General features: G+C 46.3%; 1 protein-coding gene across 1 annotated transcript; it reads right to left on the reverse strand.

The window, feature by feature from the left end:
* Nucleotides 1-3,149: 3,149 nt before the first annotated feature.
* On the reverse strand, nt 3,150-10,843 carry LOC309671400 (histamine H2 receptor-like; the record flags this gene model as incomplete). Its single annotated transcript, XM_082482627.1, has 4 exons — nt 3,150-3,825; nt 4,907-5,083; nt 10,414-10,702; nt 10,825-10,843. 4 exons carry the CDS (start codon nt 10,841-10,843, stop codon nt 3,150-3,152), a joined length of 1,161 nt encoding a protein of 386 aa, XP_082338753.1.
* Between the last annotated feature and the right edge of the window lie 337 nt (nt 10,844-11,180).

Genomic DNA, 11,180 nt, shown 5'->3' on the forward strand with positions numbered 1-11,180 from the left:
TCTGTCTCATGCTTGCCACAGTGCATGTGATGATGCCAAGGTGCATATGGCTGCTTGGAAGCGAAATACTATCTGAAGAAAAAAGGGAACCGAGCTCTTCTGAACTGAGTGCATTGTGAAGGCGATCTCTCAACTGTTAACACAAAGGGAAGCCTTGAAGAGAGAATTCTTACATTATTAGAACTGGTTTTGCATAAATGCACTTTCCTGTTTTGCAGGCTTAAGTTTTTGAAGTTGTAGGCTCTGAAATCAGTTTCTTAAAAAGATCCTTCTGGGGATCTCTGTACTGTGGTGTGATACTACAACTAGCAATTAAACCAGTGGACATTCTGCAGCCTTATGGTACAGCAAAAGTAGATTACAAAGTTTGTCTTTGTTTTGCTCTTGGATAACTCTCCTAGATACACTGGCTTGTCTAGTTGAAGCCAGAATGCTGCAGTGAATATTTGGTCAGAAACAAGAGTCTAGCTGGGTTAAAACAGAGGACAATTAAGTGTGTCCTCTTCCTTTGGATTTCCCTGTTAGCATCAGCTATAAACGCACAGTTAAATGGCCCCGTTTGAAGCCTCTCCAGCTTCCCTGCCAGTTCAGTGATTACAGATGGAACACAGGAAATGAAGGATAAGGTATTTTTAACTTGCTGTCTATCTGGGCTGGATGTAAGTAGCTGCCTATTCCAAGAACCCTGCAGCATTTCAGTACCGAAAACAGCCTGCATGTTCACACTAGGTGTGTCTGTGTATTCAGGGATGTTACACTTATCCTCAAAGGCAGATACGAAGCCTACCTTGTGTGGTGCATGCTCAGCCACAAAAGCACCTGGCCACGTGCAGCTCATAACAGCCCGTGTCAGTGAGTCTTTGCTTCTCTTAGTACTGGATGCTGGACTGTGTAGTCCCTGTCTTTGCTCCTTTTTGCTCCAGGGTTTGACTAAGAAAGCTTTCCCCTGAACTTAGGTCTTGCCTGCAAGCACTCTTTTCCCTGCCTCTGGCAGCTCCACTTACTCTGCCCCAACCATGGGGGAAGACGCTTCTCTCTGCTGTGAAATATCTACCTGGGCTTTAATGCCCCCGTCAGCTCCGGGACTATTTTACCAGCTTGTCAAAACCAGGCAACCCATACACCTTCTATGTTTTCCTTCTTTAAGTCAGGTTTTAATTACATTATGCTTCTCTGTTCCATCCCTGTCCTTCTGCCGGATGATGTTCTTCAGTCAACTCAGACCAAATGGTCAACCATGACTGAAAGACTGAAGGTCTTTGACCTAATGGGGAATTGCTCTATGCTGACATCCTGGAAGGGAAAGCAATGAAGGCAGGCTTCTCTCAGCTCTGTACAGATGGCAGCAGCAGCTCTCCACCTTGTCTGCGAAATCCTGGTTTTTACGTGACAGCCCTGGTGGCAGGAACATCTATGGGCTCATAAGTTTATTTGCCTTCTTTCAGTTTATCAACATCTGCTACTGAAAAGCTGTGGTCCTGGGGACTCAGCTCCTGCCTTTACTCACTGTTTAGATGCTGCAGAGATGTTCGGGAGCAGTCCTGCCTTTTCAGGATAATCCTTCTGTGAGGTACTCTGTGGCCCTCCTGTGGGGAGCCAGTGCTGTTTGATCCTATTTAAAGTCCAGACAAGCACTTGGGAGTGGTAAAAATAATCATTCACATTTATCATCTTTTTTTATGGCTGTGTGGTCCAGCAATACTCTGTAGCTACACTCACAGCATCAAGGCATAGACATCACAGTGCAAAACACACAAGTAAGTAATAATTCCTCTTCACAACCCCTCTTCAGCTGGTCTTGGTCACCTGTAGCCCCCTTTGAACCTCCTGGGCACTCAGTGCTCTTACTGTGATCGCAAGTCTTGCTCATCTCCAGGGGTCTGTCACACAGGATATTCCCTTGCAGAATCACAGAATGGTGGGGGTTGGAAGGGACCTTTGGAGATCATCTAGTCCAACCCTGCTGCCAAAGCAGGGTCACCTACAGCAGGTTGCACAGGAACGCATCCAAGTGGGTTTTGAATTTCTCCAGAGAAGGAGACTCCACAACCTCCCTGGGCAGCCCGTTCCAGTGTTCTGCCACCCTCAAAGTAAAGATGTTTTTCCTCATGTTGGGATAGAATTTCCTGTGTTCCAGCTTGTGCCCGTTGCCCCTCGTCCTGACACCAAGCACCACTGAAAAGTTTGTCCCCATCCTCTTGACATCCGCCCTTTAGATATTTATAAGCATTGATGAGATCCCCTCTCAGTCTTCTCCAGGCTGAACAGACCCAAGTTTCTCAGCCTTTCCTCATAAGAGAGATGCTCCGTTCCCTTGATCATCTTTTTAGCCCTCCGCTGGACTCTTTCCAGTAGTTCCTTGTCTTTCTTGAACTGGGGAACCCAAAACTGGACACAATACTCCAGATGTGGCCTCATTGGGGCAGAGTAGAGGGGGAGGATGATTTCCCTTGACCTGCTGGCCATGCTGTTTTTAATGCACCCCAGGATAGCATTGGCCTTCTTGGCCACAAGGGCACGTTGTTGGCTCAATTATTCAATAAGGAAGCTCACAGACAATTCGCAGAAAGCCACTGAAAGCTCTGAACCCCTTGATATTTCAGAAGCAAGTGAGTTGAACCCTGAGCAACAGCCCAGGCTGCAGAGCGGTGCCTTTGTAAAAAAGTGACCTCTGCTCTTTGACCACATCTCTCCTAACACCGATACACAGACTGACACATGTGGAGTTACTAAAACTGCTCAAATTTGTAATGTAAGCAGCAAGATGAGAGCTACAGTGGCTTGATAATAAAGAAATACTGTCCCACCTTACATTGTATATCACTGGGATGTACACAAAGACATGTTCACATTATCATACTGATTTTTTTTCCCAGCATGAAGATTGAATTTGTTTTAGGAAATGCTCATTAAAAAAATAATTACCCAGGAAGGAATTAGCTCCATTAATTGTAACAAATTACCCCTAAAATATCAAAGTTCCTTGTTAATAAAATCGTGGAAGATGAAGAAATGGATCTTTGTTGTATGCCCCCAGCTGTAATATTTCCGGGCCCTCCTTCCCCTGTTTCCTACCCATGATTTTTCCATTAGGATGTGCTCTGGCACTTTCTGTACCACCACCTCCAGCTACTGATTTTGAATCCCTACTACTTGGGTTTGCCCTTTGGGGCACCATTGGGCACTGGCACTGTGATGCTATATTCTAGGTCTGGAGCAGTCTTGGAGAATGTGGCTATGGAAACCATGTCTTCTCCAATGTCCACCTGAGACCTGTGCCTGCAAATGAGCAGCTTCTTCAGGGCCCGTTGGAAGTCCCGGTTCAGGAAAGCGTAGAGCATTGGGTTGATGGTAGAGTTGCAATACCCTAACCAAGTGATGATCTTGAAGGTGTCAACCAAGACCGTGCTGGTGGATTCGGTGCCTCTGGCAGCGAGCCAGACATTCAGGACAAAGTATGGCAGCCAGCACAGCACGAAGACTGAAATGATAATGCTAATGGTCCGTGTGGCCTTGTTCTCCAGCTGCAGATGGTTCTGCCGCTTGCTGTTGGGGTGGTAGTGAATCTCCAGAGTCTGAGACATGATACGAGTGGCCTTGAGCCGTGAAGCTCGGTAGATGAAGAAATACATGCTGCACATGACCATGAAGGGGACGAAAAATGCCAGAGCAGAAGCCACGATGGCAAAAATCCAGTTGGTGACAAAGATGCATTCTCTGCCTGCATCAAAGTCCACCCCGGGGATCTCGTTCCAGCCTTGCATGACGGGAAGGAAGGAAATGAGGGAGGAGTATATCCAGACCATGCAGGTCATCACAATGCATCTGCGAAAGGAAAGAGATGGGGGGGAGGGAAGAGAGGGTCTGAGTTATTTTGAGTGGAGAACACCCAGTACGATTCAATCCCCATGGTAACCCGTGTGGGATATCACTGCTCAGCAGTCCCACAGGGCTTGGAGAAGTGGTCGAGCAGGGAAAAAGCTAGGGTACAACAAGTCCATACGTGAATATCTCTAATGACTGGGTAATTGGGTCTGTGGCTTACAGAATTGGTGTCGGTGTAAGGGATGCTCAGAGCTGGCTGAAAAAAGAGGGAAGGTTTTACAGAGGATTTTTCTTAAAATTTAAAACAACAGCATGTAGATTTTTCTGTTTGGTTTCAGCTTTAATATCTGGCCGTTATCCTCTGAGGAGCAGTAGAGGTGGAGCTGATGGACAGTAGATCCGCAGTACCACTGCGGCGCTTCCTCTGCGACAGGGCATGCTGCACAGCCCCCTCCTCATTTTGGTGTCTTCCTGAGCTCCACAAATTGTACACAGCAAGAGTTGCAGTGGGGAAAACATCCTCAAAAAAGCCTGAATCCACCTTGTAAAGCACCCCACAGCTGCAACGTCCTCTCTGCCCATCCTCAGACAACTTTCCCTACCCTGCAGTCCTTATTTCAATGTTACACATGAAACCTTGATAAGAGCTTAGAAACTTACTCTCTCTATTTCCCCCATGAATATAATGAGTTTAAGGGGGAGAAGACTATTGCTACATGTTTTCTTCTGGGTGCCATTTCCCCTAGTCCTTGGGGAAAGTCCCATGAAATGCCTGCAAAGGGCAGAAGTTGTAGGTACAATCCAGCCCACACCACTGGTTTCTACCCCATTTTGCAACCCATCCTTAACTCAAAAAGTGCTTTCCCAGGAGCACCATCAAACCAATTCAGCTGCATTCCCTTTTTCTCCTGCACCGTATTAAAATTTTTCTTTGCGAAGTTTTAAATGTCACAAAGATCCTTTTGCCACATCTCTCTGCTTTTGGGTAGCAGCTGTCAATAGCTCATTTGGTCCCTAGTCAATATAGACCACGGCAAGTAAAAACGTGAAGGGACCCAAAGTAAGAAGCAACTCCACTCACCTGCCACGGGACATCCTTTTTGAATAGTGGTACGGGGTCACCACAGAGCAGTATCTGTCCAGGCTAATGAAGCACAACGTGACGATGGATGCGGTGCAGAACATGACGTCAAAGGAGATCCAGACTTTGCAGAACAGCTTCCCGAACAACCACATCCCTGTCACCTCGTAGATGATACTGCCAGAGAAAACGGGTAGGAACCAAAACAAGAAGGACCGATTTAATGCATTTCTTCAAGCCTCCACTGAGGTAATGCCATATTTTAATGTGGAGGTACTAAAGATGGACGTGCAGCCGAGGGGGGCTCAGTTAGACGGCAGAGATTTATCCTCAAAGTTCAGCCCAAGGGAATAACCTGCAGGTGGAGGATGGCTGAAGAAAACCAAGCCTATGCTGCTTGCCTGCACTCTAAGTGGGTGCCTTGAGAGAGGTGCTTTGCCCGCTCCCAGAGCTCCCAAAATTTACATCTGCACAGCTTGCTTTATCACAGCTCTTTCCCGTGCCCTACATAGCACAAACTTTTATAAATTCTCCCCAACTCCTAGGGCATGGGAGACGCTCCCTCCTCCAGAAAACTCACATTTTATCTGGTCTCATGCTTCAAAACTAGAGCATTTCAAGTCTTGGTTAAAAAGAAAAAAAAAACAACCTAGGAGGAAGCCTCTGCAGTTTGTACGTTATGTAGCTCACAAATGCCTCAGCGAGGTAAAAAAAAGCAGCAAAAAGCAGACATTATGCCAGAATTATTTCTAACAAAGTCAAGAGGGACCTGTAAGAAGTGAGCAGCGAGGGAAGGAACATATGGCAGCTGTAGGAAGGCTGATGCATATTTCTATAGCATTCAATTAGATGCCATTCTCTTCCCCTTTCTTTCACCAGCTTTCTGCAACTCCTGGGGTGCTGCTGAAATAACTATTGTGTGTGAATTTGATGTGAAAGGCTGAGTAACTACCTAGTCCTGCAAAGCTTTAATTATCCTGTAACTTCACAGCTTGCTGGTCAAATACAGTGAGAGTAGAGCTGCTGTGCTGCAGTGCACTCAGGTGGCCTACGCCGCCCGGCAAGGGCAGAAAAAGTCAACTTGATGTCAGAGGAGTTAGAAACCAACCTCTGCTGTGCATCTAATTAGCAACAACTCATTAAAATGACTTTATGAAGGTTATTTTATAGTGCAACTGATGTAAGTGGGTACAGTGCTGGCTGAAGGGCTCCAGCCCTTGGCAGCTCTTTGTTATGCAGGACGCTAAGCAAAAATTCAAGCAAACGTTAATCTACAGCAGAACCTGTCCCTACACTGTGGTGGCCTCCACATAGACAGCATGGAGGGTCCCGCTGCACACACGGAAAGGTTTTGTGGCTCTTTTCTAGATGGGAAAATGAGACATACAAAAGTTGAGGCATGGGTTCAGTAATGGAGTGCGGTGTGTTGGTGCCACTCCTCAGAAGTCCTCCTTATCTCCAGAGATGTTCCAAAGCCTGTGGTGTGAGCGTCATGTCCTTCCAGAAGTAGACCACGCTGCTGTCATGAGCATCCCTGCACACAGATCCCAGCTAAGCAGGTACCTAGCTGTCATCGGCACACATCTGGTGGGATGCACCTGATCTAACAGATGTTCTCACAGCACAGGGTAGTAGGCACCCATTCCCTCTTCTCTGATGTAGAAAGTCTCTGCAGTCTAGAAATTATACAGGTTAAAAAGGAATAATAAAAGCCCAATGAAACACACAGTAAGAGCAGAAGCGTAGTCACCTCTGTGTTTCACTTATGCTTGCAAAAGAAGAGTAGCTGAAAATATTCAGCCTGGAAACGGCTGGGCTGGGTGGACTACCTGGATGACAAGCTAAGCACAGCTGAACTGCTCCTGCAAACAAGTGAAACCAAGGACAAAACCGAAGTCCTACTCTTATGAAATTAAGGCACCAGGTGACAACCTTGTTTTTCCTTTCTGTCGCAAAACGTCTTTTTCCTGATCCAAACTGGTTCCTAAGGTCATTTCTTTTCTTTATATTTGGCATGTGCTAACATGCTCACCGAGGAGCAAACTGCAATTCAAAAGAGCAGTATAGATACAATAGTGGGAAAGATGCAGACCAACAGCCACCGCACCAGCAGGGCCAAACAACACCTGATGGAGCTGGCAGGATCCGTTCCTCACCACATGGCCCACCAGGGCATTCAGGAGGGGTACAAAGCATCAGTTGTGCTCTGCTCTTTGCTTCCCTTCATATTTTTTTTTGTTTTGTTAAATAAGACATCGCTCTCCTAGGTGGGCTATTTTCTCTCTGGCTGTACAGTGAATACATTGCTTTTCATGGATATCCTTCCTCCCTTGTAACACCCTCTGCCATCCTTTGATAGGACAAGGGGTAATGGTTTTAAACTAAAAGAGGGTAGATTCAGACTAGATAGAAGGAAGACTTCTCTTTACAATAAGGGTGGTGAAACACTGGCACAGGTTGCCTGGAGAGGTGGTAGACGACCCATCCCTGGAAACTTTCAAGGTCAGGTTGGATGGGAGCTCTGAGCAACCTGATGTAGTTGAAGATGTCCCTGCTCATTGCAGGGGAGGTTAGACTGGATGACCTTTAAAGTTCCCTTCCAACCCAAACTATTCTATGATTTCATGATCTTTCCCCTCCCCTCATATTCTTCATAGCTGTGGTCCCCTCCTCATCACTGTTGTGGCCTTCTTATCCTTTCTTGTTGGGTGTGAGAAGCTGCAGACTGATTTCCCAATGAAATGTATTTTCAGCTGCTGCTTCTCATTCCTTTCATGCTTTCCTGGGAGCCTAGAATTGCATTTTTATTTGAGTAAAACCTAGTGCCGAACTCCATCTTTCTCCTTGCCAAGGAAGAGGTCTTGTTCCAGCTATGGGGGTTGCCATCAGTCTTACAGGGGGAAATTACAGCTGATGAGACACCTACCTGCCTTTGCTCTTTGCTACCTCTCCCTCCCGTCACCCAGATCACAAATACCACATCAGTAGGTGGGAGGCAGAAGTAATGAGGATGCTGAGTAACTGGAAATGCCCGAACTCCATTTAGAAGAAAAAGAAGACATTGAAGACAGAGATTCCCAAGCATGAGCTGAACACGGAGATACCAGAGGAGTCATCAGGCAGACAACAGGCAAATTTGGAAAGGAAGCAGTGACAGCCATTATCAGCTGGAACTCACTCCAAAGCAGGAGTTGTTCAGCCTTTGTCTTCTTTGAGCAAAGGGGGTGCTGCCATTCCTGGGTAAGATGCAGGGAATGGAGACGGTTATCTCCTGGAGGGATGGTTGGAGTGGGTGGAAGAGCAGGTGGTGCTGTGCAGTCCCAGAGAGGAGCACTTGAGACACTTGGGCTGGACTGGGATGAAAACCCCTCATTTCTGTTCTTAACAAGAACATGGAAAAGAGAAGACAAATTGCCCAGGGAAATGCCAGGCAGCAGAAAGATTGTTGCTTTAGCTAATCTTTGGTGCCCGACATACTGTTTTTCTCTTTCTAGGACGCTGAAATGGTCTGCCGCGTTTTATTGTGGTGACTTTGTCCATGCAGTGGGAAACATCGGAGCTCTTGGGAAAAAAATAGCACGTGCTACTGTCAACAGGAACACAGGGATCGTTTCTGCATCCCCTCTGGGCATGGCAGGGGGAACCATGTTGTTTTATAGGCAAGTCCAGCTCAAGCCCTGCAGACTCCACCATTCCCAGTTGCAGCCCACCTCCAGCCCAGTTTAGCCTGGTAGCTGGAAATGGGGAAGGAAACAGACAGCCAAACTGCTGCAGCCTTGTCAGCTGGGCCCTCACCCACACACCCGCTTGGAGCTGCTGGTGATCCTCAGGGAAGAAGATCAGCTAACCTGGAGACCCCCGTCTGGCAAAAAGCCACTTCCACAATCCCATCTTTCTCCAACGTGGAGCAAAAGCCCCACAATCAGCAATACAAATCCCCTGGTTAAGTCACAACCCCCATTCCTGCTGACTTTCATAGGGTAAGGGAGGTTAGAGCATCATCAACTAAGCTGCAATCCAAACCCCTCAGGCAGAGATTTGTAGCACCAGGTGGAGAGGACAGACAGGTGAAGACAGAAGGATGATTTCAGAACCTGAACTTAAAAATTCACCAAGCTTAGAAGCAAAATTGGCAGTAATATTTTTTTCAAAGGGCATCATTACCTGCTTTTTTTTTTTCCACTCGAGACTATAAATTTGTAACTCAGTTTGTAATTGCTTATTGGGAAAATATCATTCAGTGCCAAATCCAAACGCGTAGGCAGCCCTGTGAGAACTAAGGCAGAAAACGTAAAAAGAGTTCAGCTGCCTCATATTGCTCCAAGAACACTAAATAGGGTGCAGCCCCCGGCTTTACGCAAACCTGCGGCCATTTTGCAGCACAAGACAGTCAGACCCTACGAGTAAACTGGTTTCTCTATTTGTTTTACTACGTTTTAGCCAGATAGCGAAGCTCCTGTAAATATAAACCTCAAGCAGGGAGAACTGCCCTCTCGAGTGCCTCTTCCTCCGCAGGGACAGCCTAAATTACCCTACTTATGCTAAAATAAAATCACATTTACACAGCGAGAGGGGAGATGGCAGCCTTTGTCCCTATGTCAACACTGCCAGTTATCGATGTGCAGTGCAGTCAGGTAATAGGGGCAAAAAAATTCCCCCAAGTGCAGTGAATCCCATTTGTTATCCCACTGCAGACTGCAGTTCTCGTCTGTTTATGCAGGCAAAAGATTTATTTCACAAGGTCGCCGGCCCTCCACACAAACTCCGCTGCTATGTTGCCTGAACCAAAAGGAACAATCAAAATTCTGTGTTTCACCAAGAGTATGAAGGATAACATCACTGCAATCGCCTTTCAAGTTCAGTAATATGAAAACATTCATTTTCTTCCATTAGTAAGGAACTTCGTTACTTCTCCCTCCCGCTGCCAGAAAATAAAAGATAAGGGTAAAGAAGTGTAAAATCAAAAGCACAGAATTTAACTCCACTGTCATTCTTCACTAAGAAAAATAAGGGAAAAATATACTCTGTGATTTGCTCTACCTAGGATCAACACGGTCACGACAGTTAGTGCTGATACACCAGTGACTGTCCCCATCTCACGTTCCCCAAACACTCAGAGCAAGAAAAATCATTTAGCAATGATGTTGGCCCCACCTGCAATGCAGAGCCAATTCTGGAAGAGGGGACTCACCACACTGGCACCATCTTAAAAGCTGGATATCGAGTTCAGACCAGCAGCCAGAGCCCCTCTATAGCCAACAGAAAAAAAAAACCTTGGCAAATCTCTCTCCATCCATTATAACGGGACCCATTATAAGGGGTAGGGAAACTGAGGCACAGAAGAACATGCAATCAGTGACTCACAGTTAAGCTCTTTGGAGAGTCCAGCCTTAAGCACAGCACGTGACCTCCTAGCCAGCCCTGCTCGAACAGTGGCCTCTGAGCTAGGAGAAATGATGTTGCATGCACACACTGCCATCTGATCTTACCTGACAGGCACTTCTTACCTAAAGGGCATGACCAGACAAGCTACGAGGAAATCTGCCATGGCTAAGGACATGATAAACATATAGGTGACGGTGCGCAGCCTCTTTTCCACCACCGGGCAGATGAAGACTACCGTATTTCCCAGGAGTGTAATCAAGTCAATGAGGGTTAGTATCAGCCCAACAGCCACCTCCTGGAGGCCAACCCCTGGCCGGTTGCTGCCTCCTTTCACAAAGGAGGAGGCAGCATTAGAGAAATTCAAGAGCCAAGATTCATTTTTGTCCATCAGCATCTTCCCACTGTTAAAATCTGAAAGAGTGAAAAGGGGGAAAAAATAAATAAGGACTTGAACGCACATAACTTGTAGATCTGTGAAAAGAAGTACAGAAATGGTGTTTACGCTTCATTTACTTCAAGAAAAATCCACACACCCTGCTGTGTCTGTGCCATCACTGTCCCATGGTTATCAGTCCATTAGAAGTGTCTGAAATCCTGAGGGAGAGGATAAATATGCAGCACTGCCTGAAGTCCTTCATGGCAATTAAAAGCCCTCCTGTGAAAGAAAATGCATCATCAAGTGAAACATGATAAAAAAAAAATAAAAATCAAAGCACTGAGAGTAGAGAGAGGATAAGCAAGCAACGGAAATGCAAAATTAAAGCAGCTCTGCTAAATTCCACTGAACAGCATGCCGTGTCCACAAAATATGGGGGTTGGAACTAGATGGTCTTTAAGGTCCCTTCCAACCCAAATCATTCTACAATTCTATATTCCCATTATCATCTTT

The sequence above is a fragment of the Vanellus vanellus genome, assembly GCF_965231255.1.
Source record: "Vanellus vanellus genome assembly, chromosome: 4".
NCBI lineage: Eukaryota > Metazoa > Chordata > Aves > Charadriiformes > Charadriidae > Vanellus > Vanellus vanellus.